Raw genomic sequence first — 27,668 nt, 5'->3', positions numbered from 1 at the left:
GTTTATTGCATAAACACATATCAGCTACCACCAACCACTTCTAAACCTGCCAGTTAGTAGCTGGAAAATTTCTTACAGGTGACAGACAATAACTAGCTCCCTGTGATGGCGAAGAGGAGGGGAAGGTGGAGATAAGTGATGCAGGCTCTGATTCTGCAAAGACTTGCCCTGTACTCACGTGAGTAGTCCCACTAAAGTCAAATGTTCTCAGTGTATTAAGTTAAATATGTGCAAAAGTGGGTGCAGGATCGGGGTCTTAATTTACAAACACAGACACCTATTTTTATAATGTATCTACAAATGATACCAAATATTAAATTAAATATTCATCAAATCCAGGAATTAAACAAATGCTTATGGTTGGATGTACATCAGCACGTGTCTGTGCATGTGAATCTTTGCTGGTGGGGATGTGTGTCATTCTCCACGTGTCTCTCTAGAGGGTCCAGAAATTCAGAAGCCAGCCTATTCCCTTACATTTACTACTGATACAGCTTGTCAGCTCTGTTTTTATCCAGTCAGCAGCACAGGAGCGAGGGCATGAGAAAGGAGTGAACAGGGAATCCAATCAATGTAGCCAAAATGGGTTACTTCAAAGAAGAAGAAGAGGAGCTGAAGTGCTCAAGGATGATGGGCTGTGAGTGTCTGAGTCACGCAGCTCTTGCCGGCTCATCTGTTCTAGAAATGAAATGGTTGTGCAAGATGTTCCCGGGGAAAGGGAAGATGATGGAGGAGAAGAGGGTGACACTCTAAACAGGTTGCCTTGGGTGCAGGAGCTTCATAGATGGAGGCGCTGCAGGGGTCAGAGGTTCCTCAACCTACTGTCTGGAACAATAATGCAGCTGAGAGCTCAACATCCCAGATAAATCTACTGGGCTGACCGATGGAACTGGAGGGGAACAAAGTCCGTCTGCGAAATGGCAGGAGGCTGAAGAAGGAACGTCTCCATTTAATAAGCAAACTGCAGGCTAATGGAAATACTGACGGGGCCTGAGCATTCCAACCCCACCTTCTCCACCCAAACCCCGACCCTGGAGACTTAAAACCTTCCCATTCTTCTAACTGCTAATAAACCCATAAAAAGCAACAGAGAGTCCTGTGGCACCTTTAAGACTAACAGATGTATTGGAGCATAAGCTTTCGTGGGTGAATACCCACTTCGTCAGATGCATGTGTCTGACGAAGTGGGTATTCACCCACGAAAGCTTATGCTCCAATACTTCTGTTAGTCTTAAAGGTGCCACAGGACTCACTGTTGCTTTTTACAGATCCAGACTAACACGGCTACCCCTCTGATAATAAACCCATATGCTCTGACACCTAACAGACACCCAGCAAGTTGTGTCTCCCCCATGTCCCCTGATACTGGGGCATGGGGATTCAAATCACTCCCTAATGTTAGGCACCAATAAACTACCAAGCCAGCTGGCTCTGAGTTCTATCAATGAGGGGCCCACTGACCCAAGCCCTTCTGTAACATTTGCCAGAGCTGACTGAGCAAATAATTCACAGGGAACAATCACTCAGTGAATTCAGCTTCCTTTTGCGTTTGTCCAGCCCTGGGCAGATGGTGATTTTCTCAAACTGATTCACTATCTGAATTCACTCAGTGAGTGGTTGGTTTTTTTTTTTGCACAAGGGCTTAAATTCACAAACACTTTGCTTAGTTGTGATTGGTGAAATAAGTCACATGCTTTTGTTTCTGTCCCCTGGCTGGATGAATGCAATAACTCTTACGGGGTCTGATCCCTAGACCACTGAATCAATGGAAAGATTCCCACTGATTTCATTGGACTTGGGATCAGGCTCATTATCTGGAGGAGGGTATGAAGAAGTGCCCGGAGCTTAGTTACTGTCCTGATAAGGGAGCAGTTTAGGAAGAGGGAACAGATAAGGATTTTAGAACATTTTAATCTTTCTTTCTCAGTCCTGGATAGGCCTTGCCTGAGATATCATTCCTAGAAAAATAAGGCTGCTGTAAGATTGATTGGCTGGGTACAGAATTTAAAGGTAATTTTCTCTTGTCACATTCACATAAAGTAACGTGGTTCAAGGTGCAATCAGATTCACATCTGGCTTGTTTAACTGCCTTTGCAACGGGTGTCTGGTGAGGGGTTATGGGAAACATCATCTCCCACTGATTCCCCAAGCGATGTCCCACAAAATATATCAGGTGCATTGCATTCACTAGCCCGTGTCATGAACAGTCACTGACACAAAGTAATTACATGGGTGTGAGTGTGTGTGAGAATGTGTGTGTATAGTACACACACACAGTCCCAGCTGCAGAGGGTGCAGTCAGATTCTCATTTGCTCATCTTCTGGTCTGTTTAAAATTTGCTTTCCATGAACATCAGGGCAAGTAAAACTCAGCTGCAGAAATATTCCCAGAGAGGGAAAAAAATGCTCTCAAACAAAAGGAGCACAGCTGCAGCCAAAGTGAATTCATTTTTTAAATTCAAGAAAATATTCACGGGCCATTTTTTCTGCTATTTGCCTAAGCTTTAATATTTGGCAAATGGCACTGAACCACAGGCTGTGTGTTCCAGGCACAGTATGTCACTGACTAGTCCTCTTTGCCTTGAGTTCTACATTCACATTGTATCACTGAGGAGCCATGGTCCTCTAGCTTTGAGTCATATATTTATGGTATACCACTGCACAGTTACTGTCTCCTAGCCCTGCATTATAGCCACAGCAAACGAATGAAGCAGCAACAATCATTATATTTTACATACATCACATTTTTATGAAATAAAGGCATTGCTCTTCTGCACAACTGAAGGCAAAAGCAATGGCAAATGAGAAAAGCCCTGGTTTTTAGCTGCTCTAGGCTATTAGACATCCTGCTTCTCCTGTGACTTCTCCCTCCAATCCTCCCTTTCTTCTCTTGCCCCCTTCATTGGTTTCTTTCCCTGAGCGTCCTAAGCCAGCTCACACAAGCAAAGAAATATGCTACAGCACGCAAGGGAGATTCAACTGAAGCTCTAAGACAAGAGTGTTGTGCACTGCCTTTTCCTCCGCCATAAATACAGCTGAGACTACGACTGGGTAATTGGCTAAGTGCCTTGTCAATTTAATAACAGAGAAAGAGATGGGGGAGAAGGGGAAGGGGAGAGATTGGTATTTACTATTCAAAGCCATGGATGCTGCCTGCCAGTGGATTTCAACGCAGGTTTTGTTTGCTCTGAGAGGAAAGAGAGTGAATGGACACAGAGTTCTGCGCTGCGGTCTCCCTTACCCGGCTCTCACACAAGATTGGAAGAGCAGAGCAAGAGAGAAGGAGTTGGAAAAGAACAGGACTAACATAGACGGCATGCAGTCGTATTGGAGTCCCTGGTTAGACAGTAGTTGTGCTCCCCAACAGTTAAACACTGACATATCCTGGGCTAAAGTACCATCTCTGATACATAATGAGGCTCAGCAGAATCATGCATTAACATCATCACAGAGAGTTGTGGTACCAGGTCTTCCAATGTGGCTGCCTTGTAGTGTAGTTGTGGATCTTGGAAACAGGACTGATGGGAACTGACACATTACAAAGGGACTCCACCCAAAGATGTCTTCTCTCTCACGTTCACCAGCTGGGGGGTGACTTCTGCGTATAGAGTTTAAAGGTAATTTTCTCTTGTCACGTTCACAGAAAGTCATGTGGTTCAAGGTGCGATTGGATTCACAGGTTTAATATAAAGCTAACCCTACCCACTCTCACTGAGCAGCTATAGGAAAGAAAAAAAATCATTATCTATCTTGATACTGCAGGGGAAACTGAGGCACAGAGCAGGGATGTGAAATACCCAGAGTTGCAGAGTGTATTACATCAGTGATGTAATAGCCAGGAATACAGACCAAGCAGTTCTAGTTTGCCCTCTCCAGCTCTGCCCACTAGTCAGCACTGCCTCTCAAACACATACTAATGGCAACATTAATAAGCATACGTGCACTCACACAAGTACACACACAATCCCATTCACAAATGGAGACAAGCAAACCCTCCCCCATTTTAAATATGCACACGTACACAGATACAGACATATACGCACAAATGCACGCAGGCTCTGAAATATACAAACACTTTATAACGTCACACCAATGTGCTATTAAAAAGCATAAGTGGAATTCAACCATAGCGTAAGTGGGTGTAACGCCCTTGATTTCAATGGATCTATGCTAGGGTTACCATATGTCTGGATTTTCCCAGACACGTCCGGCTTTTTGGTTGTCAAATCCCCGTCCGGGGGGAAATTCCAAAAAGCCGGACATGTACGAGAAAATAGGGAGGGGTCGTGGGGCTTGGATCCGCGCTGGGGCTGGAGCCGTAGCCGTTGGGGCCGGCGGTGCTTGGCCGCCGGCTGGCGCCAATCGGCCGGGGCTAGTGCCGGATGGGCCGGTGGAGCTGGAGTCGCCAGGGCCTGGAGTCACCAGGGCCGGAGCCGCTCGGCTAGGGCCGGTGCCTGTGCTCCGGGGTCTGAGCCGAGCCGGAGCCACTCGGCCGGGGCCAGCGTGCTCAGCCAGAACCAGGGCCGGTGCCCCAGGGCCCAAGCCGAGCTGGGCCGGAGCCACTCAGCCGGGGCCAGTGCCCGTGTCCTGGGGCCCGAGCCGAGCTGGAGCCGCCGGGGCCGAGGCAGGACGGGGCCTGCGCGCTCCACCGGAACCGGGGCCAGCGCCCCAGGGCCTGAGCCGGGCCAGAGCCGCTTGGCCAGGGCCAGTGCCCCGGGGCCTGAGCTGAGCTGGAACCGCTGGGGCTGGGGCGGGCGCGCTCAGCTGGAACTGGGGCTGGTGCCCCAGGGCCCGAGCCGCTCAGCCAGGGGGCCGGACTGGGCCGCGCCTCCTTGCGTCCCCCCCGCCCCAGCTTACCTGCCTCCCTGTTTCAGGCTTCCCGTGAACATTTGATTCGCGGGAAGCAGGGGACGGGGAGGAGCATGGGGGCAGAGCATTCAGGGGAGGGGGCGGAGACTTTGTGAAAGGGGCGGAGTTGGGGTGGGGCCGGGGAAGGGGGCGGAGCCCCTTGGAGTGTCCTCTTTTTGTTATTTTAAAAAATGGTAAACCGTATCTATGCCTTCATAGTGTGGGCGGGAAATTTAGGCTAGCCCTAATGGTCTAGGCCTTTGCTTGCTTGGCCTGGATCTGCCTTGTGGCTAGCAGGCCCAAAGCCTGAACCAAGCTAAGAGCTGAGTCTGTAACCACTGTAATTGAGGAAGGAGTTGGGGAAGGGGGAGAGGGGCAGTGGGGAGAGGCAATGGAAAGCCCCTGAAACAGGAACAATTTGCAATATGTGCCTACTGCTTTTGAAATACAATAACCACTTGTACTGTAACCTATAAGTGTGAAGCAATTATAAATGTAACCCATGCCTCCCCTGTACCAACTGTGTAACTTCCCCATTATGCTATTGTACCCCGTGAAGGGCATTGTGTAACAGCACCCCATAAAAGGCAAAGTTGCAGCTAGATGCTGGAAAGTACGGAGGAGACCTTAACTCAATTACTTCCATACAAGGCAAGGTTGCAAAAGGGTGCTGGAAAGTACCGAAAAGACCCTAACTCTTAACCTGTGTTAATTCCAAATAAGGTCATTATTACTCAAGTATGTGTAATTTGTTTGTGGTTTTAAGCTTTAAAAGCTCCTGTATGCTTTGCTTTGTGGGGAGCAGTTCCAATAGCTGCTGCCCCCAACGCGTTGGTGTGTATCCAATAAACAGGCCTCAGGCTGAGTCTTTGATCAAAAATAATGCATGGGTGACTTTTTCCACGACAATAGCCAGGGCTAAAATGTATCCCCTTTGCTACAGTTTGTACAGTGCCTAGCACAAAAGAGCTCTTGTCCATATCTGGGGCTTCTAGGCGCCACTGTGAAAATAATATAGTATATTGGTGACACAGATTCTTTTGAAATAGTTGTTTTCTGGGCAGAGGTGAAATGTACCTTTATTAGTTATTATTACTTACCAAAAAAACCAGACATGTGAGATGCACCTTAAAGCCTGGAGCGAATGCTTTTGTATCAGATTTAGCTGAAAATCACACTAATGTTTCTCATAGCAGAGGACAGCAAAAACAAAAACTAAGTAAACTTCCGACTTCATCTTTGTGGCCTCCTATTGCCCTTACTCATAGGGAGCATGAGGCTTTGCAAATCCGAGTGAATTTTGATGGACAGGCAAAAGTAAGGCACCCAGAATGAGAATGGCTAAATTAATTCCAGGACCAAACCCAATCCAGTTACAACAGATGTGAATTGGCTTTGTCACTCTATCAGAACCAGCCCTCTATGCATCTGGGTTTCAAAAGCAGTATATACAATACATATTTGAAAACATTATAGTTAGAAACCATAGATCCCAGTGACTTCAATTTAATTCAAGGCAAGGGGAGCAGAAGAGAGATGGGCTCAGAGACACTCCAGGTAACTCGCACTGCTATATACATTTTAATGCCAACTAAGCAGGAAAACATATGGCACTTAATTGCAAACTGAAGTGCATGTGAAGACCCAGGGGAGGAGGTTAAAGCAACAGTCTGACGCAGTCTCTCCTCCTCCACTTTTTTGAACATAAGTTATATGTATAAACACCATATGTATATCAATACAACTTCCTTTTCATATTCCCCATTGAGGCCTTGTTTGTGATCTGTTACACCCGTTTCTGGTGTGTGTATATATATATATATATATATATATATATATATATATCACGATGGCCCCTGTCACCATTGGGCATATATATTTTGTGAGCCCTCTAGCCTCCAGGAATGTACATCTTGTGATTCTCCTTATCACTAGGCATATATTTTGCGACACCATCTGCTGCCATTCCTGTATATTTTGCAGCATCCCTCCATCCCTGCGTGCGCACACACACACACACACCACATACCCCTATATACCTGTATACACACATACACAGTAATGTAGTAAAGATACACACAAAATATTAGCAGAAGTATAGTTTGTTCTTCTGTAACAGATCTTGATATGTTTATCTCTCTCCATGTTTGCCCACTCTACCTGACACCAAGGCCTTGTTTAACTAGAGAGGAAGACAACCTGCCAATGCAAATCAAGACATACTAACGAAAACTCTGATCCGTTGCATTCATTGGCTTACTGTATTAACTGGTTGAGAGGCAATGTGGTACAGCAGATAGGACACTAGAGAAGGTTTTATTCCATGACTGGTTGTGTGATCCTGGGGAAGTCATTTCACCTCCCAACCTATGTCTGCGTTGTCTAATAGATTAAAAACTCTATGGAGCAGGGATTGTCTCTTACTAAGCACAGCACCTTGGGATCTTGAAGTGCTGCCATAATACAAATAATAATAATGATTATGATTTTACTGTCAGGACTACGTTAATATGCTACTTTACACCGCTGGATATATCCACAGTCATTTCTAGCAAAGAGCTCAGCTCAGTGCTTCCTGTTATAAATCATATTCTAATTCTAACTGTAATCTAAACAGCTTTTACTTTTCTTTTTTCCAGATAGCATAGAACATAAACTTTGTTTTGATGCCATGTTAGTGTTCTGCTTGAGCGGCTTTATCCATAAGCATTGCTGCAAATGCAGGCTATCAAAAAGATATCTGAAGGCCAAAAACAGAGTGTGAGTAAACTGCTTATATTACAGGATCACACATTCAATTATTGCTGGAAATGTGATTGTAGCTGCTCTTTTGATGCACATATAACTTTCAGAAATCAACTGCTCTTTGGGCTGAAATTTCCAATATCCATTTTCACACCAAAATTGAGTATTTTTTTAAACATTTGGTCAAATTGGAAATTGGCCATTTATTCAGAAGTTGGATCAAATTTTATATTTTTCAGCAATAAATCAAAATCAGATTTTTTTTTCTTGTGTGCTTGGAAACACTCGAGAATAGTGGGCTAGATTCTGCCGTCAGAGAGGTCCTGATCCTCCAAGCAACTGAGCATCTTCTGGGAGGCGTTTAGGAGCCTAATCTCTCTGTGAAGTCACTGGGAGTCAAGGGCACACAGTACCGCCTCAGTGGTTCTCCGGAATCAGCTTTGGAGACTGGTGTAAATTGGGAGTACTTCTGGTGACCTGACTGGACTTCTCTGCTGTAACTGAGCATCATTCACCCAATGGAGTTAGACCAGGGATGAACTTGGCCCATTTTGTGTTCAGCTGATGACGTGATGGGCATTAGAAAAATGACTAAGGGTTAAGTTCACCCTGTGCAGGGGGCCAGCATAAGGTTTGGGTAACTCTTCCACTCTTGCTATCATTGATGGAGCTGCACCAGAAAGAGTATTACAGGGAAAGCATTTTAAATTAATGGTAGTGCAGACAAGGCCACAGACATACAGGCAATGGAAGGATCTCTTCAAATGAGACCCTTCATGCAGAATTGGGGAGGAGACAGTGGGGAAAAACCAACAAATAGGTCCTTGCTGTAATGCTGTGAGGATGAAATTTCACCCCAGATCATGCAGAGACTTAAGATCACTGGAAAGGATGCTTTTTACCATCCCAGCCCCAAGTGGCAGCCCTGGCTCCTAACCAACCAAGTCTTCCCCATTTCCTCTCAGGCAAGGAGTGAAATGACATAAGAAAGGTGGTAGTGAGCCATACCTAGTAGAACTGTTCGTCATAAGGAACCAACACCACACAGCCTGTCATATCTCTTTAAAAGAGCCTAGGAAGACTGGCCAAGGAAGCGAGTGCATGTACGCTGTCCACAATTACTTCTGACAGAGATCCACCAATCCAGGAACATCATCTTGCTTGGGGCAAGTAATAAAGCTTGGAGATGCAGAGCTTGTGTGAGCGTGTAACTTTCTGCACATCTGGCTCACACAGCTGGATCACTTTTAGTGTCTGGCACAACACTGGCAAGCAAACACTCCCTTCACACGCCTGAGACGCGCTCATAGGTATCCTTATTCAGCTCACACTGACAAACCCTCACACATGGCAGTTACAAATACCACCTCAATGATACACACATTCTACTCTGCTGCAAATGCAGTTTTAATACAAAGCATCTTGATAAACTCCAGGGCTGCAGGGTTAAGTGAGAAATAGAAATCCAATGACCGGGGTGGTCAAGTGAGCTTAATAGCTTGGTTGCTGCCATATGTTCTGAGCACATCCTACAAACACTGTTCCCTGCTGCTCATCGAAAGTGGTGAGCCGTGGAATAAACCTGCATTAAAAAACTGCAGCATATAAGTAGGGTGGGGAGTCCTGCTGAAAAGGGTTAATGAAATGTACGAATCCCCACAGAGTGGAAGGAGGGGAGAGGACTCTGGAATCAGATGCAGCACTCGTTGTTAGGTGTTTTCCGTGTTGCGTCTAAACCCTTCCATCATGAACGCAAGGCGGATGAATTACTCTGCAAATCCTATTACTCCATGTGAATAAACCTTACATGCAAGTTAACAAGTCTGGAGAGCCAGGGAATGAAATCTGCTGAAAGGATATTCCAGGATCAAAACACAAGCAATGAGAGACGGAAGGAACGAACACACACATACACCCCCCTATTTCCTAACATCTTCCCTACACACATACTCCTCCATCACTAAAGAATGCAGGGCAGGGCACAGCAGATCATGTAGCAAGACACTTAGTGACATCTAGCAGGATTTATTTCAGAGGACGAGAAAGAAAACTTTGCTGCTGCAGTTAGCTTTGCTAGGGAATTGCTCCCTAGATGCTCCAGGGTTTGTGCACTATCAGCTACTCACACAGATTACAGGCTTAATTTAGATGGTGTCCAGTACTTTTACTGCCATAATATACAGTGCATGCATGCATGTGCGCACACACACACACACACACACACACACACACACACTTCGTCCAGAAGGGGTAGTTACAGTAGGTAAGTTGGGTAAAAGTAGGATTTGAAAAGGAGCTTGTGGGAGATAGTTTATTTTATTTTAGTTAGGTGGGACACTGGTTTGTTCAAAGCCTAGATAGCCTGGGAATGACCCTTACAAAGCCTCCACGGGGAGCAGTTAATCTTGGCTCTGCACAATACTAGAGAATCATCCTTCCTATGCAACAATACCCCCATGAGAACCATTAGTACATGTATATACAGTATAGACCCATTTCTTCAGCTATGAAAGGAAGTCAATACAGTGACCAGAGACATAACTCAGACGGATCTCAGAGTTGGTTCCTCTTTTTCTCAGAGTTGGTACCTCTTTACTTCACAGCTCTTAAAATGAGACACCCGAATGTATTAAACAAATAAAAGTCATACCTTCCAAAAGGATCTCATATCAGAGTTCTGGCAACACAGTGGATAAAGTTTTGCATAGGAGTAAAATGGAGTATCGAGAGAGAAGTTGAACATCTGGCAAGCACAGCTGGACCCCTTTCAATTTATCCATTGATACTGCGGGGCCAGTGAAACACACGTGCATGAGCACATTTCCCTTTTCCCAATAAAATCCTTCTTCGCCAGGAGGAGGAGGGGGGGTGTTCAGAAGCTTTTGGGTGACATTAAGGTACAGAAATACACATGCACACAGCCCCGATTCTAGCAGCAATCACTACTGCAGTTCAGGGGGTAAAACAACACACACAAGAAAAAGTTGGCAAAATGCCCTACCTGAGGATGGCCGTATCCCCCTGCCTCACGGTGATGTTATCGGTGCCTCGGGTAAAATCCAAGCTGCGGACTGGCAGCCCTGTAGGGAGAAGGCAAAGCAATCTCAGTAGGACCAACGGTAATTGTTTCCGATCAGGCTGAGCCCTTCCTCCCATGGCTGGGCTGCTTGAGTTTCAATGTATGTACTTCTCTCTCTCTGCACGTGTATATGGCTAGCTAGAGAGCTGTATGTGAAAACACAGTAAAAATAATGTGCAACTCTGTCTCTGCCGGAGAACCCCAGGAAGAGGTGATTTTGCAGTCTCTCTTAGCTGCCACTTTCTCTCGGTCTTTTCAGTCTTGTGCTGGCTTAGCTAAAAAAAAAATTCTCCAAAAAGTCTGAGCAAAAGACTCCAACAAAAAAGAAACGTGGGGGGATGCTTGGGGAAGAGATCAAAACGAAGCAAGAGGAAAAAAAAACAGATGTAAAAAAATAATTAAGTCTATCTGGAGTGATGGTTAAAAAAGGAAAACGAAAAAGAAGAGTCCTGTGTGCTTCCCCCCTGCGTGTGGATGCTCCTGCTCCTGTGAGTGGCTGTGCAGTCTCTGAGCACTGAGCTCCCTTCCTAACCCACTTTCCCAGGCAGAGCGAGGCAAGGAGGGGCGGGAGGGAGGGAGCCTTACTAGTGAAACAGAAGCTCAGCACTACAGTAGGAGCAGGGTGGGTGTGGGGGGGCGGCGAAGCCCTGAACAGCAGCATCTCCTGTCTTCCCCGCTCTGTGTAACCCACCCACCGCTCCCCCCCCACCCCATCCATCCCCCGCCTCTTCGCACAACTGCCCCCTTCAGCAGAAGCCAGCCCTGATCAAAGCCTGATGCTTCTTTAGGTTGTCACGACAACAGCTCCATCTGAGGCCTGGCCGATTCCTTCAGAACAGGGACTTGGGAGCTTAGAAAGAGACCTAAGTTAGGGAAATATGGGACTGGGCAGGAGTGGGGGACAGAGGGGGCTGGAAAAAAGGGGGATGAGAAAGGGAAAAAGGGAAGGGGAGGAGACTGGAAAGGAAAGATGAGAGGGAGGGTGGAGGGCATTGGAAAAAGGAGGATGGGGAGGAGGCTGGAGAAATATGGATAAAGAGAAAGAAGGCAGTAAGGATGGGAAGTGGGGGATGAGAGAGACAAGAAGGATGAGAAAGGGAGCAGGGGGAAGTGGGAAAGGGGAGATGAGGGGAAGAAAGGAGTCAAACAGAGGGATGAGAGAGGAAGAGGGCAGGGAGTCTGAAAAAGGGGAAGGAAAACAGGGAGCTGAAAAAGGAAGACAGAGTGAGAGAGATGCTGGAAACGGGGCAGAGAGGAAAGGAAGGGAGGGAGGAAGATACAGGGAATATTAAGAAGGCAGCTAGAAAGGGGGAGAAGAACTTGGCAGTGTGGCCTGAAATCAGAAGCTAGTTGATTTAAAGAGGAACATTCTTGGCAACTGACTTTTCAGGCTAAATCTTGTTTTTTCCCTCTTGCTCTTTCCTGCACCAGATAAACAGTCCAGTCCCCCCACCCCAGCCTTTGAGGGATGAACTGGAGACAATGCTCGTATTGAGTTGCCTGCAGTGTGAATACTCAGTCTGTCCTCCCCGAATGTCAGCACTGGCAGCTGAGCCCTGATCCCTGCAGCAGCTTTGCCGACCCCGGGGAACACTCCCTTAGCTCACATACTATCACCATCACAAGAGACGGGAGACTAAATTAATGGAGAGGAATAGCCGTATGTTTTACTGCTGATGCCTGCCTTCCTCCCTGCACAGAGGAGGGATGGAAAGAACTGCTCCTAGGGATGGCTGGCCAGTGCCGCTGCACACGTAACATGCTCAGGGGCTAATGCACTGGGGCTGGGGGCAGAAGCAATGAAGGGTGAAGACAGAAGGGGTGACAAGAGGACAGCAGGTAACCAAAGGGTCTGAAGAGCAGCCTGGCTGTCAGTTGTTGCCCCATTCAGTCCCATTGCCAAGGGAGGGGCAATAATTAGCCCCCTGTATGTTTTCTATTCCCAAGAGTCAGACTTCTGGATAGTTACAGAGGACAAGGGGGACCCAAAGCAGGGGGTGGAGGGTGTCAGCAGCCCCTTGTCCCCTTTGTGCGGAAGGTTGCTTATAAGTATTTAAACAATCCCCATGTGTGCTGAAGACCAGGCCTAACTTTCCTGGTACTAGGAAATAAGGGCCTGGGCCCCTCACAGCGGATACAGCTTCGACAGCAGCAGCAGAAGAGACTAGCTCTTTGTAGTCAAGCAAGGAGATGAGAGAGACTGAGAATTCCTCTGGGGGAACTTAAGGGCAATGGGACCAAGAAGGAGAAACTACCAGAAACCAAAGGGTTAAGCCAATACAATGAAAACTAATGCTCTCAAGCTGCTGCAGCAAGGGGCTGGCTCTACCCGGGCACTGCGGGGAGAAGGCCTAGACCATTGGGGTCTCCTCAAACCTTACCCTAGTCCTGAAAAAGACCCCGATGGTGCTGAAAAAGAACTCCCCAGAAAGCTTCAATTCAGAGGCTGCTACTCCCAAGGCACTGTTGCGAGGAAGCTCACGCTGCTGGTGTCCAAGCTGGCATGGGCAGAGCACTGCCGGGAGGAAGCTTACCCAGCTGGCATTGACCGGGCCATGGTTGTGAGGATGCTCACTGTTGCAGTGAGAGCTGGCACAGTAATGAAGTTGACTATAGTGGAATTGATCGCTTCGTGCCAAACAGCCAGGAGTGTGATATACAACCTTATTTTTACAGGGTCTCCCATATGCATTTCATTTACATTTAATAAGCGCTATTGTATGTCAATTAAATGCCAGTGGAGTAAGGAAAACATATTTGCTGAAGATTAACAATTATGCAACGTGAGGAGCATCTGCCACACAATGCTAAAGCTCACTAAATATTTCCTTTTCTCTGAGTATTTACCTAGACGAAAATATCTATCCCATTAAATCTAAATTTAATGCTTAGTTAAATATATTTAGGGTGCACTTCATGGAGAGTGGCATCAATATAGTTTATAGAGAGAATGATGGAGGGGGCATCAGTAAGAGCAAAGGAAATAAATCATCCCCAGGGTTCATGTGACACCCCAAATACCCATACAGTTAAAAATTGAGGAGAGTGGGCCCCCGACCAGGGACAAAGAGAGAACCAAGACCATCCAAAAGGTTCTGGTCACCTCAGGGACTCTCAGAGTGGAAGTCAAATCCCCTTGCAACCCCCAACCTCCCCCCCCACCCCCGAGATGAAACTGCAAGGGAAAGAGTGACTGGGAACTCTCATCTTCTCATGTATTTATATAGTGCCTAGCACAAGCATCCTAGTCCTGACTGAGGCCTCTGGGCAGTACCATCATGTAACTATTTAATAATCATCATCATAAAATGCAGGATGGGGAAGAAATTCACTCCAGGGTCTCAAACTCTGAAACATATAATCCCTCAAGGCTGGTCAGTTTTATTTATTATTATAGGTAAAAGGATGCAAGAGAGAGGGACAGAAACAACCAAACAACCTGGAACCATACATAAAATCTCAGAGAGCGCCTCACGATTAAAATGTATCACAGTCCTTTTGTTTTCCCAGTAGAAATGCTCTCTGGACCTATCTCCCCCTGCTGGAAGCAAATAAAGAAACAGTACAAAATCTTGAGGGAAGTTTCATGCAGAGATAATCGGAGCACGGACACCACAAATCTGCCTTAGCATCTTTTAAAACTATTTCCTAGCACTTATGAAAGGTGCAGGATTCACAATCCCAGACTCCAAAATTCTGTTAGCTTACAGTACAGGTATGGCACAGGCAGGGCCGGGCCAGCTTCTCTCACAGTACTTCTGCTAATGCCCCTCAACAGTGATCTGGTGGGACCATTGCTTAGGGCTGATCAACACTACAAAGTTAGGTCAATGTAAGCCTCCTTGCACCAACTTAGTTGTGTGGGTATCTACACTTAAATTTGCCTCCCACTGATATAAGCGCCCCATTACAGCGATGCAGTAACACCACCTCCCTGAGTGAGGTAGAGCCATGGTCGGTGTACTGAGGTCAACGCAGCATGAGTGTAGACACTGTGTTACTTATAGTAACCCCAGTAGTCCCAGCATCTGTCCCACAACACCCCACACTGACTGCTGTGGTCACAACTGTGAACTTCATTGCCGAGGGGTCATGTAGATCAGAAAGCCCCTGTCCCTTTTAAAGTCCCATACATTTCTGAATTGCCTTTTCCTGATTGTCCAGCTTGGCGAGCACACCTAGCAGCTCTCCATTGATGCATACAAACGCCCAGTAACCATGCCAATACATGCTCCAATTGTGCTGTGGCCAGGAATAGAAAGGAGATTGTGACGGGTTGGATCACAGAAACCCCCTTGGGAGCTGCCACCCGATGTGCAAAGACTACCCCTGCTTCTGTTTTCCCTGCCAGCTCAGGACTCCAGCACCCTGTCTTGCTGAGCCAGACACTCCCGTCTGGCTCCAGACACAGACCCAGGGTCTGAATCACTTGTCCCAAAGCTGCAAGTTTACCCGAAAACAGTTCACAGTAGTGTGCTTGTCTTTAGCACTCAGATGCCCAACTCCCAATGGGGTCTAAACCCAGATAAATCCGTTTTACCCTGCATAAAGTTTATGCAGGGCAAACTCATAAATTGTTCGCCCTCTATAACACTGATAGAGAGATATGCACAGCTGTTTGCTCCCCCAGGTATTAATACATACTCTGAGTAAATTACTAAATAGAAAGTGATTTTATTAAATACAGACAGTAGGGTTTAAGTGGTTCAAAGTAGTAACAGACAGAACAAAGTAAGTCACCAAGCAAAATAAAATAAAATGCGCAGATCTATGCCTAATCAAACTGAATACAGATAATTTCCTCACCAGTTCCAGAGTGCTCCCTTTTACAGGCTAAGCTCCTTTTAGCCTAGGTCCAGCAATCACTCACACCCCCTGTAGTTACTGTCCTTTGTTTCAGTCTCCTTCAAGTATCCTGGGGAGGGTGGAGAGGCTCCTTCTTTAGCCAGCTGAAGACAAAATGGAGGGGTCTCCCCTGGGTTTAAATAGACTCTCTCTTGTGGGTGGAGACCCCCCTCCTCCCTCCTCTGCAAAGTCCATCTCTAAGATGGAGTTTTGGAGACACCTGGGCAAGTCACATGCCCCTGCATGACTCAGTCTTTGCAGGCTGACGCCATTGTCCACATGGCATCTTGCATGTCTCCAGGAAGACTTCTCATGTGGATTGGAGCATTCCAAGATGCATTGTTCCCTAAGTGTCTCCTGATCAGGTACTTAACCTGGTGAATTCCTTCCTAAAGAAGCTGACCAAATGCCTCACAAAGCTTACTTAGAAATCAGGCAAGCATACAGCCCATATTCTTAACCTCGAGTAGAAAATGATATATATGTACAAATAGGATGAGTGAGGGACCGTCCGCTGAATTGCCGCCGACTACCTGGACCTGCCGCCCCTCTCCGGAGCGGCCGCCCCAAGCGCCTGCTTGAGAAGCTGGTGCCTGGAGCCGGCCCTGGACGCTAGGAGCAGCAGTGTCCTCTGTGCCTTTGTTACCTTCAGAAGTGAGATAGATGGAAAACAGTGCCAGTATTCAGTGCCGTTGCCCTATACTCAGTTTTATGCAACCAAGCAATTCTCTCCTAATTTCCCTCATGCCTGGTGAGCCACATTCACCATGGCTGGCGCTGTGAGTGGCGCCCTGCACAAGCACGCCAAAGCAGAAGTGTCAGTGGGCATGTCTTAATGCTTTAGGGGAACAAGGGAAGGGAGCTCTTAACCTTAACGGTCACTCTCCATTGTGACTATACTGACTATGGTGCAAGTTTAATCTGCAGCAGTTGCCATTACGGCCTTCAGGTGTTCCTCCTCCACCCCTGTGGAATGCCTCAGACAGATAAAGAGGAGAAAGAAGAGGACTCAGGCTGACATATTGAGAGAGATCCTGCAAGCCAGTGCTGCATCAGAGTGTGAGCAAGGGGCCTGGAGGATGGACATTGCAGACGGCCTGGAGAAAGAAAGAGCGAACAGGAGAAAGGCCCAGGAGTCCCAGCAGAAAAAGAGAGGGAGGTGCACTGGGACATAATGGGAGCAAACAGCAGACTGATGCTACAGAGTCTTGTGGGCCTACACGTTCAACAATCCAGGTTCATCTCCCTTTACAGTCCACAGAGAACTCCAGTCTAGGGCCTCCTTACATCACCCCCTCACCATTCCATGTGGTATCACGGGCCATATCCTTACCCCTATTATTCCACCCCACAGGATATTAAGGACAACTAGAGCATCACATACAGCAACCATGGCTTTCACAGGTCAGTGTATGTGTAGGTAAAATAGACATGAATGTTCTTTTCCCTAATTAAGTTCTGTTCCTTTAATTTATTAAGTTTTTAATGAATTTGCTTTTAAATTGCAGAGATTTTTTTTGCACTGGTTTTGTTACTGAATAAAATTCTATTTGGAAAATAATTCATCTTTATTAGTTCACAACATATGCTGCAGAGTGCCTAGCAGTTCTGAAAGCACCCACTTATTACTGTACAGTGTGAGAACTCAGAGGATCAGTGACAAAATGAAATAACCATAAAATGTACAGCAAGCTCGGCAAACTTAACAGTCACATTGACAGCGTTCTATTAATAAATGTGCACCAACCACCACACAATTCCTAACAGGCCCCAAAATAGTAGGGCCAGGGAGAGCACAGTCCATCACAACACATTACTGTGGCTCGCTGTTAAAGTGCTCTTTCAAAGCCTCCCTGAGCCGTATAGCTCTGCTTTGAGCTCTTCGAATAGCTCTTGTGTCTAGATATTCAAACTCAGGAGATAGCCCCTCCAACCCAGCAGCAAATTTCCCCCTCTTTGCTTCACAGATATTATGCAGGACACAGCAGGCAGCTATAACCATTAGGATGTTTTTTTTTCCACTGAGATCCAACCTTGTAAGTAAACAATGCCAGCAACCCTTTCATCTACCAAGAGCACGTTCAACTGTCATCCTGCACCTGCTGAGCTGGTAGCTGAGTCGTTCCTAGGTGCCGTCCAGGTGGCCAGTGTATGGCTTTATGAGCAATGGGTAGGTTGGGTCATCCATGATGACTACTAGCATTTCAAGATTGTCAATGGTAATATGCCAGTCGGGAAAGAAAGTGCCTGTTTGTAGCTTTCTGAACAGTTCAGTGTTCTTAAAGATGCAAGTGTCATGCACCTTCCCTGATCAGCCATCAGTGATGTCAATGAAACATCCCCAGTGATCCACCAACACTTGCATTACCATAGAAAAGTAGTCCTTTCTGTTGACGTACTCTGTGGCAAGATGATCTGGTGCCAAAATAGGGAGATGTGCACTGTCTATTGCTCCACCACAGTTCGGGAACTCCACTGTTGCAAATCCATCCACTATGCCCTGCACATTGCTGAAGGTCGCAGTCCTGCGTAAAAGGAGACGATTAATGGCCCTGCACGCTTGCATGACAATGGCTCCCACAGTGGATTTTCCAACTGCAAAATGATTTCCCACAGACAGTAGCAATCCGGTACTGCAAGTTTCCACAGTCCAATCACCACTCACTTCCTCACTGTCAGCGCGTCTCCAAATTTGCTGTCCCTGTGCTGAAGGGATGGGGTGAACTCAGTGCATAGAGCCACGAATGTGGCCTTGCAGTTTCAAAAGTTCTACAGCCACTATTCATCATCCCACGCCTGCATTATGATGGGATCCCAACAGTCAGTGCTCCTTTCTCGAGCCCAGAAGTGACACCCCACCACCTACAGATGCTCTGTGAACACCACCAACAACCTTGAGTTGGTTCTTCCCATGTCCCACAGCAATTTGTTCTCCAAGCAATCATTGTGTCCTCCGGTGCCGTGGTCCATCCTGCACCTCTGCAAATACTGGAGGATTTTCATCCAGTGTTTGCTACGCTCATGACAATGGTGCAAAGCTGTGCAGGCTCCATACTTCTGTCAGAGATGGTGGACAGCGAGGACGACTGCGTGGGTTCATGGGATTTTTTTAAAACGGCGCAAAACTTATGAAATATAGATGACATTATGGGATGGAGACGCTTGCATGCTGGGAAGTTGACCCCTTCCTTTCAGTCACCCCTAGATGACATATTTCTGCCCCACCATGCATTGCCAAAACTTCCCCAAAGACACCACATTGGATGGTGGCTCATTGCACACTGGGAAACCGTCCCATGGTGCACCACACTCTGCACTGATACAAGCACTCCTTGTGCATACGCGCAGTGCTGACACAAGGAGCCAAGTATGCAAGTGCATAAGTGATATATTGACTATGGCAGCTTTATGCTGACATAACTTGTGTCAACCAAAGTTTGTAGTGTAGACATGGCCTTACAGTGCTAAAGTACCATGCTTATGGGCACTAAAGAGTTATCTGAGATAGCGCATGAAAAGTTTGGCAAGAAAAGTGAAAGAGAGAAAGAAACAGACAAGTTCAGTCTCCATAGATATTCAGAGACTGATCTTTTGAAATGCTGGAGTGCTCTTAACTTTCACTGTAATCAATGAAAGTTGAAGGCATTCGCTAATTAAAATGCAAGGATGGGTGTTTTGCCTTTGGTCTGTCTACTGACATTGCTAACAAGGCAACTAACTAGGGCCAGTTGTGATAATGGTAGTTTGTATGATGTGGACAACTGCCCTCTAGGAACTGAAGGGAAACCCAACAACTCACTCCACACGTTCTCCCAAACAGCCAAGAAATGGTTACTTGTAAAATGTGACTTTCAGTCATTGTCGAGCCAGGTCACACATTAAAGGGGTGTTATAAAGGGGACAGGGATCAGTTGTTCTCGCAGTCCACTGTAGGTAGGACAAAAAGTAATGGGCATAATTTATAGCAAGGAAGATTTATGTTAAATATTAGAAAGACTTTCTATCTATAAGGATAGTTAAGTTCTGGAATTGGCTTCCCAGGAAGGCTGTGGAATCCACATCACTGGAGGTTTTTAAGAACAGATTAGACAACCACCTGTCAGAGATGGTCTAGGTTCTGGTTCTGCCCCAAAACGAAGACTGGACTTGATGACCTCTCAAGATCCCTTCAAGCCCTACATTTCTATGATTCTATGATGTCCAAGTATCCCGGGATCTTTTTTTCAGCACATCTGCAGTGACCACATTGTTTGATGTGTTTATAACTATAAAATGTTTGTTCAAGATGCAGTGGGACATAAAGTAGAATGTGCTCTGTGTTTACAAGGAAGAAGCAGTCCACTGGAATGAGCGTTCAGTGTGATGAACAGAGATTGGAGTGAAGAGAAAAGTCAAATGAATGTAGAATCAAACCTGTTCTATTCCCCAAAGCAAGTGTTCATGAGACTTACGCAGAGTTCCATGATACTCATTCAGAGCACTAAGTTACTGGAACTGTACTGTGAGAAATGTGCACGTGTCAGCAGTTGAGTCAGCAGCTGGCAGTAATGACACCAGGACATTTTGTTATTAAGAAAGTATACTTCTTAGGGCTATTTGACAACCCTAAAACAATGTCACAAACAAAAGTTATCCCATTTTTTTATTCTGAAAATATTGTCACCTTAGGCCTAAGTCATGCATAGGGCCACACATTGCAATGCACCGGGCTGAGATTCCTCTTAAGTGAAGTAAGCCCTTAAACCAGGCACAAGAGCTTAAACACCTAAACAACATTCATTGATAGGTCACAATTCTGGAAGCACACAGACACGTGTAATACCTCTTTCTAAACCTGGGCATTCAGCCATAACAGAATATTCTAATGTGAAACAGCTGTTGCCAACTTTCAGCCACTTGTAACTTTCTTAATATGAAGTCCATGTTTCCCAACTGGTCATGGTTGTACTTATCAGTGTGGACGATTTATAGGCCACGTGCCACGTTCTCAAATGGTCTAAACTGAGGTGGAACTATTGAGGTCAATGGAGATTTATACCAGATGAGGACCTGGCCCCAGATTTCAAACTGCAGCGGTCCTTGAACTCTGTATGTGTGTGTATGGGGGGAAAATGTCTCGATCATTTTTTGAAAAGGGAAAAAATGTGTTCAAATGGATGAAGAGATTTTGTTTGGATTTCTCAGAAAATTTCACCTTTGGCTGAAGACCAAATCTGGGGAGGGGGTGGAGAGAGGGGAGGCGAAGAAAGGCAGCCCCCAAAGATTTTTTTCCCCAGAAAGTTATGAGTGTGTGGAATTATGGGATTAGTGCTGAAACAAATTTGTGACATTTGATCACTACCAGCACAGCTCTTTGTAGGACCACAAAGCCTGTGGCTACAAGTCCCTCCCATTTCAGAAGAACTAGAAACAAAGGGAAAAAATCTCAATTTACAATGAAAACAAATGTAAGAGTCCAGCTTTGAAAATGTAACAAAAGTGTTGAAAGTGTGCCACTGATTTTTCCTAAAAATCTTCGATTATTCACAATTCTCTGAAAGCCACCCAGGGCTAGCCTTTGGGGTCTTTACAAACAAAATCCTAGGCCCTTTGATTTTTCAGGAGTCCTCAAATTACTTCACAATAGTAGGAGGCAGTGTTGCTCAGTCTACCACTGATGAAACTACGGATGCCACAAGCTTCATTGTGGCTGGCTGCCAGAGGCTGTGCCAGCACAACTCTTTGACACAAGGAGGGGCAGTTAATAGCCTGAAAGTGAGGATGGAATATGAACCAAATAAGGGCCTAATCCAGAGGTGGGCAGACTATGGCCCGTGGGACACATCCGGCCCGTGGGACCGTCCTGCCTGGCCCTTCAGCTCCTCGCCAGAGAGGCTAGCCCCTGCCCCCGCCCCCGCTGTCCCTCCTCCCCCACAGCCTCAGCACGCTGTGCCACCAGCGCTCTGGCCTGCCGCTCCTGCCGGGCGGCACGATGACGTGGCTAGCTCCAGCATGGTAAGGGGGCGGGGTGTCCCGGGGGCCAGTCAGGGGACAGGGAGCAGGGGCAGTTGGATGGGGTGGAGATTCGGGGGGGGGAGGGAAGACGGTCAGGGAACAGGGTCGGTGGTTGGATAGGCATGGGAGTCCCAGGAGGTCTGTCAGGGGGCGGGGGTGTGGATAGGGGTCAGGGCAGTCAGGGAGCAGGGGGGCTGGCTAGGGGATGGGATCCCTGGGGGGCGGTTAGGGGCAGGGGGTCCCGGGAGAGGACGGTCAGGGGACAAGCAGCAGGGGGGGATTGGATGGGTCAGGGGTTCTGAGGGGGTCAGTCAGGGGCAGGGGCCAGGCCGTTTGTGGAGGCACGGACTTCCCTACCCGGCCCTCCATACAGTTTTGCAACCCTGATGTGGCCCTAGGGCCAAAAAGTTTGCCCACCCCTGGTCTAATCCCTGATCTGACACTCCTTATGTGGACTTGGACAAGTTATATAGGCCAACATTTCCAAACTTGGGTGCCTGAAGTTAAGCACGTAAATCCAGAGTGATCAAGTGCCCACAGTTCCCATTGATACTAATGGAGCTATGAGTGCTCAGCACCTCTGAAAAAATCAGACTACTTTTATTTAGAGGTGAAATCCTGACTCTATGGCACTCAATGGTAAACCTACTGATTTCAGGGGGGTGAGGATTTCACCCTCAGTGCTTAACTAACTGCCTAACTTTATACATGCAGGTATGACAGTGTCTGCCTTGTCCTCTCTGTACTTCCTCTTGCACATCCGTAAAAATTGACACATTTACTTACATCAAATGTGTTTTGAGGAAATGAAGTATTTCATGTTTGCAAAGTGCTACATAAGGCCTTGTCTACATGGAGAGTTAGAGCAGAAGTTGGTGTAAAGCTACAGCACCGTAGCCTGATGCACACTAGCTGGAGTGTGCACCCTGCTGAGTACTAAACGTCCTCTAGTGCACTTTGATCTACTGCTGTGTCAAACTGCAGATTTACACCCCAGTTTGTCACACAATAACTCTCCATATAGACATGCCCTAAGTCCCCAAATTTACCAACTGCACACAAAATCCTCCACCCAGCTCTCACCGCAAGCCCCATCTGATTCGGAACAATGCTCTCTCCAAAATATTTCGCTATATCTTGGCAAATGTGCACAGACACCAGCACAAATGGGCACCACTTCTGCAGAAAGAGGCTGGTGAGAGAGTGCCTAAACACTCCCCGCCCTCCCCCCAACATATGCACATGGAAAGATGATCCAGTGGTTAGGGAGCTCACTGGAGACTAGGGTTCAATTCCCTGCTGTGCCCCAAACTTCCCATAGGACCTCAGGATAGTCCTTTAGCCCCTCTGTGAATCAGTTCTCCATCTGTAAAATGGGGATAATAGCACAGCCCTACCCATTATGTTGTGAGGGTAAATAATCACGGATTGTGGAGGTGCACAGACAATATCGTAAGGGGGGGGGGCATATAAGACACATTAGTTAGTTCAGTTGGTGGTTTATGTCAAAGAATACTCTCATTCGCACTCCCCAAGGCCTTCGGTGGCTTGCCACGTAAAGTGTTTAGAGCTAGACAAATAGTTTCCAATGGAACACTTTTCCACTGGAAAATGCTGATTTGATGGAATCAAAGCAATGTATGGGAATGTATTCATTCCACCGAACATTTTGACAGAAACCACACAGGCTCTCCGACTCCCTGGGTAACTGCTTCCCAGGGCTGCCCTACTCCCGACCCAGCAGCCAGACGGGGGAGTTTTGTGGCACAGGGAGGCAGTGGTCCAGGGAGGCAGGCAGGCAGCTGGGAGCAGCCAAAAAAAAAAAAAAAAAAAAAATTCATTTCAATTTGCCTGAAATTGAATTTTTCAGAATGTTTCTTCCGGTAAAAAAAATTCAAGTTTTTTACTTTTCACCCTGATTTGGGATTAATCCCTCCCTCCTCCCCAATTTTTCACTGGGAAAATGCTATCATTTAGCTAGCTCTGATAGTGGACAGGAGTCCTTTACAGTGAAGAGGTAGCAAAAGTCCCTTGTTTTGCAGCCCTCCCATAATTGCTACACCTAGCTCTGATGAGGCGCACTCAACAAAATACTAATGGACAACAATAATCATTCTGACACTGGCGCTTACGAATGGAGCTTCAAAGCCTTGCTGAAATGATACAAGCTACACATTCATCACCGCTAGAAAATTAATTTGATTGTGAAGAATAGACTGCAGCTGTCTGTTGTACTGCACATTTTCTTGTCCATTATGGGGGTTCCCACATAGCTTTATGAAACTTAAACTGAGATCTTCGAGGAGTCAGGAAAGACTCTCAGGATTTGTGATGCTGTCAGAAGAATGTGAACTGTCAGAAAGCCTGAACTACAACAGTGTGATAGATAAATTTGTACACAAAAATGTTGGACGGGTCCCTCTGAAACTGTGGCCTGTCTGAATTTGAATTGCTGCAAATGCTCTACAGTAGTTTCACAGTTTGGGCCAGTATTTATATTAAAAATAAAGTGAATATACTTACGAATAGATGTTCAAGGTGAAAAAACAGGACAACTGTTCTGTGGATGAGGGCTCAGAGAGTACTGTTTTAGCAGGGTTCGGGGAGGTCAGTGAACAGGAAGGTTTGGCAGCTGGAGACTGAGGCAAGGACAGGAGTAACAGCTGTCGAATCCTTCTTGTTGTATTTTGTATGCTTTTGTCTTCCTTTTCTTTCCCCACACCCTTCTCCCCTGCTCCTTTCTCCACTCTCCTTCCCTTTGCTTGTTCCTATTCCTGTCACCTCTCTAGTTCTCTTCCGCATAGTTCCCCCTTACTCTTTCTGCCACACTTATTCAATCTGTCACATTCATAACTTCACAGGTTTGAAAGCCAGCAGGAATCATTCTGATCACCTCGTCTGACCTCCTGCATAACACAGGCCATAGTACTTCACCAAGTGATTCCTGCAACAATCACAAAACAGTGATTCCAGCACCTGTGGTTGAATTACAGTATATTTTGTAGAAAGACATCTGGTCTTGATTTTAATACTTCAAGTGATTGAGAATCCACCATGTCCCTAATTGGAATGGTTAATTACCCTTATTGTTAAAAATGTGTGCCTAATTTATCTAGTTTTCCACTTCCAGCCATTGGACCTTCTTATGCCTTTGTCTGCTGGATTAAAAAGATCCTCTACTATCAGAAATCTTGGCCTCATGTAGGTTCTTACTCCTATGAGTCCTACTTTTCTCCTTTTTGTTCCCAACCGCAATACCCTGCCACACCCTGGTGCTCACATGCAGTGCAGTGGAGAGGAACAGAAGTATGGATAGTCGACCCCTAATCTGGGTTGTAGGGGTGGTGCAGTTCAACTGCTGCAAGGCACCCCCCCTGCAGCAAGGCCCAGTCCCAGGGTGCATCTATGCACAAGAGTTGCTCCCGTTTAACTAAAACTGGTTTTAAAATTGATCTAATTAAACCAGAGCAAATTCATGAGTGGACACACTTACATCAGTTTACAATTGGCTTTTATCCATTTAGCTGAAGTAGGTTGAAGCTTTGCCCTGCATCCACGCTTGCTGCAGTGTTGCTGCCATGCTGCCCTCTGGGTACATATCCCACAGTTTTTGGCACAGTCCCTAGAGCAGTGGCTGGTGAGAGACTTCACACAGCCTCCTGCGAGGGCTGCTGGTAGAGGATGCTCCCTGGGAGGTTTCATAAGTGGCAGCTGTAACTTTATGTGACAAGCATGGGGGGGGCGGGGGGTCCCTGAGGTGCATATCTGCTCACCCAGCCAGCTGTCAGTTTGCTCAGCTCAGGTGACAGGTGGTTCACAAAAAACAGAGCAAAGCACTGCTTCCTTTACAACCAACAGGGACGTTCCTGGTTTTCAGTGCCACATGTCTACATTACACAAGAAAAAGTGGTGTTTATTTAAAGTGGAATGATCTTGCTGACTCATTACTTGGTGAGATCCTGGGGGCACAGAAGAGCAGGTGCAGGGGCAGAGACAAAAAAACAGCGTGAGGTTGAGCAACAGGTTGGAGGCAGCAGCCTTGGAGCTGGTTGTGGAGGGAAGGAAGGTGATGTGAGCAACTTCTACAGCTGGATGACAAGAGAATTACAAGGAAAGGTCCCAAATGAAATAATTGATAATGCAACTGAACTGTAGCCAATGGAACTTACAGGTCAATTAATTGCCCTTTAATACAGCAATGGACTGGAAAGGGCACCCACGGTATTAGACTTGAGAAATCCCTTTGTGCTAATGGGCCACCCACTAGGTGTCAACATGGTTATCTTTATTTGTAACTGTCTCAGCTATTGCAGCTAAACTATTTCCACCCTTTCCTCTCTGCTAGCTCTAGCAAAGAATCTTCCTGTACTTACCAGACATGCTTGAGAGTTTAATGCAAACTTGCTAAGGACTACAATCAGAGGAGCTTCATGCTGGGAGCACCTACAGCGCTCCTGGTACAGCACATGATCTACAAGGGGCTGGTATAACACAACACTCACAGCAACAACCTGCAGCGTAGGTGAGTCCTGATGCAGAACAGGATGTGAGCATGGCTTACAATATTCAGTCAGTTTTGTGGGTGGGTGGATGGGTGTGGACTTGGTAGCAAAATGTTTTGCAGGCCTGGCAAAAAAGTACTAAGGCAATTCTGCTTAGTACCAAGCAGGGAGTTTCCTGCATATGCCAATTCTCTCATCACAGCTTAGTGCTATTGTGGGAGGAGGGCAGCCATGGGGAAGAGCCTATATCTCAAAGAGCCTCTCCCCTTTTAGAGTTTATGACTGTTTTATATAACTTGGATGAAATCCCTGGTCTCAGTGAAGTCAACAGGAGTTTTGCCATTGACTTTAATGGGCCCAGGATTTCACTTTCACCCCTTGTGTCTGCCTCTTAACCCTAAGTCTCTGTAGGTTGGGGTTTTTTGGGGGGAGAGTGGAGGTTTGGCTGGCATTTGAGCAGAACACAGAAGACAACAAAGGAAATGGGGAAAGGAAGAAATTGCCTCAAATTCACATTCACTTTCCTAACTAATATTCCAACAAGTTTGTTATGAGTTGAGTGGTTATGAAAGTGAGACGCAAACAGCGCTGGCTTCAGTCAGTCACAGTACAAGCAAGTGCAGTGCCAGTTTCCATTACTCCCAGCTCAGTCATGCTGATAAGTGGCTGCTCTCCCAATGAGCTTTTAATTTATTGAAGGAAAGGCTAAGATGGAAATATATGGTGGGATTTCTTTCCTGACTGAAACCATTTCAAGTCTCCTATAGGATATTATTGTGGAGCTCAACATGAAACTGAGACCAGTGTTCAAATCAAAATCCCCACCCGGGAGCCTTTCCTCATCATGTCAGCAGTGTAAAAGCAAGAGCCAACTCCACCAGGAAGCATCTATTTCCAGAGGCACCTTTCTGCTCATATTTATCCAGTAAATATTTAGATAAGCGGAGCCAGGGAATTGCTATTGAAATTGATTTGACTCTTCAAGCACCTAAGTAAACTCTCCCTTCCTCTCTTGCCTCCTTCCCTGATGGAAAGTACAACAAGAAGCACATGGGTCAATCTGTATTCCACAAGAGCACTTAACTAGGGCCTTTTAAATTTTAAACAGCCCTTTCTACATTCAGGAAGAACATGGATGCATGAAACCTTGTCAAGAAAACCTCTCACTAACGGAATATGCTAAAATTACAAACAGTCCTCTCTTCCTGTCATTGCTCAGTGAGCAAATAAACCTAGGCATTCGGAAGTCAAGCTGGGCAAACTATTAGTAGCCAACAACTTCTTCCTCAAAGATAACCCCCTCTTGATATTCGCAAATCAACCATTTTTACAAATGTGGCCATTGTTTGAAATCTTTTAATGAATTTTATATTTAATTATATAATTTTATATAAATATAAATAAAAGGTCCATACTTTGCTTGCAAACCATTAGCCACAATTATGGTGTTGAGGTTTCACTAGTCGAATGATATAGTTTCTGCTCCTTGATCGTATAACTGACACTTCTGTAAGCAGGATCAGAATGTCAATAAATAGTAAGAATACTTGTGTAAACATGTTTGCACAAGTATTCACATTACTGCATGAAAAGACACATGCACAAGTACTTATGATGTTGCTGGTACAAATAATTAAACACACACACATTGTGCC

At 46.2% G+C, this 27,668-nt stretch overlaps 1 protein-coding gene across 6 annotated transcripts in view; it reads right to left on the bottom strand.

Moving 5' to 3' along the window:
• Positions 1 to 27,668, bottom strand: part of LSAMP (limbic system associated membrane protein) — a 1,358,048-nt gene that overhangs the window by 423,631 nt on the left and 906,749 nt on the right. For 2 of the 6 annotated variants that reach the window (XM_065573210.1, XM_008174850.4), the window contains exon 2: positions 10,595 to 10,673. In XM_065573210.1, coding sequence (XP_065429282.1) covers positions 10,595 to 10,673 — 79 coding nt within the window. Of the gene's footprint in view, positions 1 to 10,594; positions 11,224 to 11,257; positions 11,362 to 27,668 lie in introns of those variants that run through there. The other 4 variants (XM_005304779.5, XM_065573203.1, XM_042852641.2 and 1 more) reach the window with 3 other exon arrangements.

This window comes from Chrysemys picta, chromosome 1, assembly GCF_011386835.1.
Source record: "Chrysemys picta bellii isolate R12L10 chromosome 1, ASM1138683v2, whole genome shotgun sequence".
Taxonomy (NCBI): domain Eukaryota; kingdom Metazoa; phylum Chordata; order Testudines; family Emydidae; genus Chrysemys; species Chrysemys picta.
Note: the sequence above shows the minus strand (reverse complement) of the source record. Positions and strands in the feature narration are given on the sequence as shown.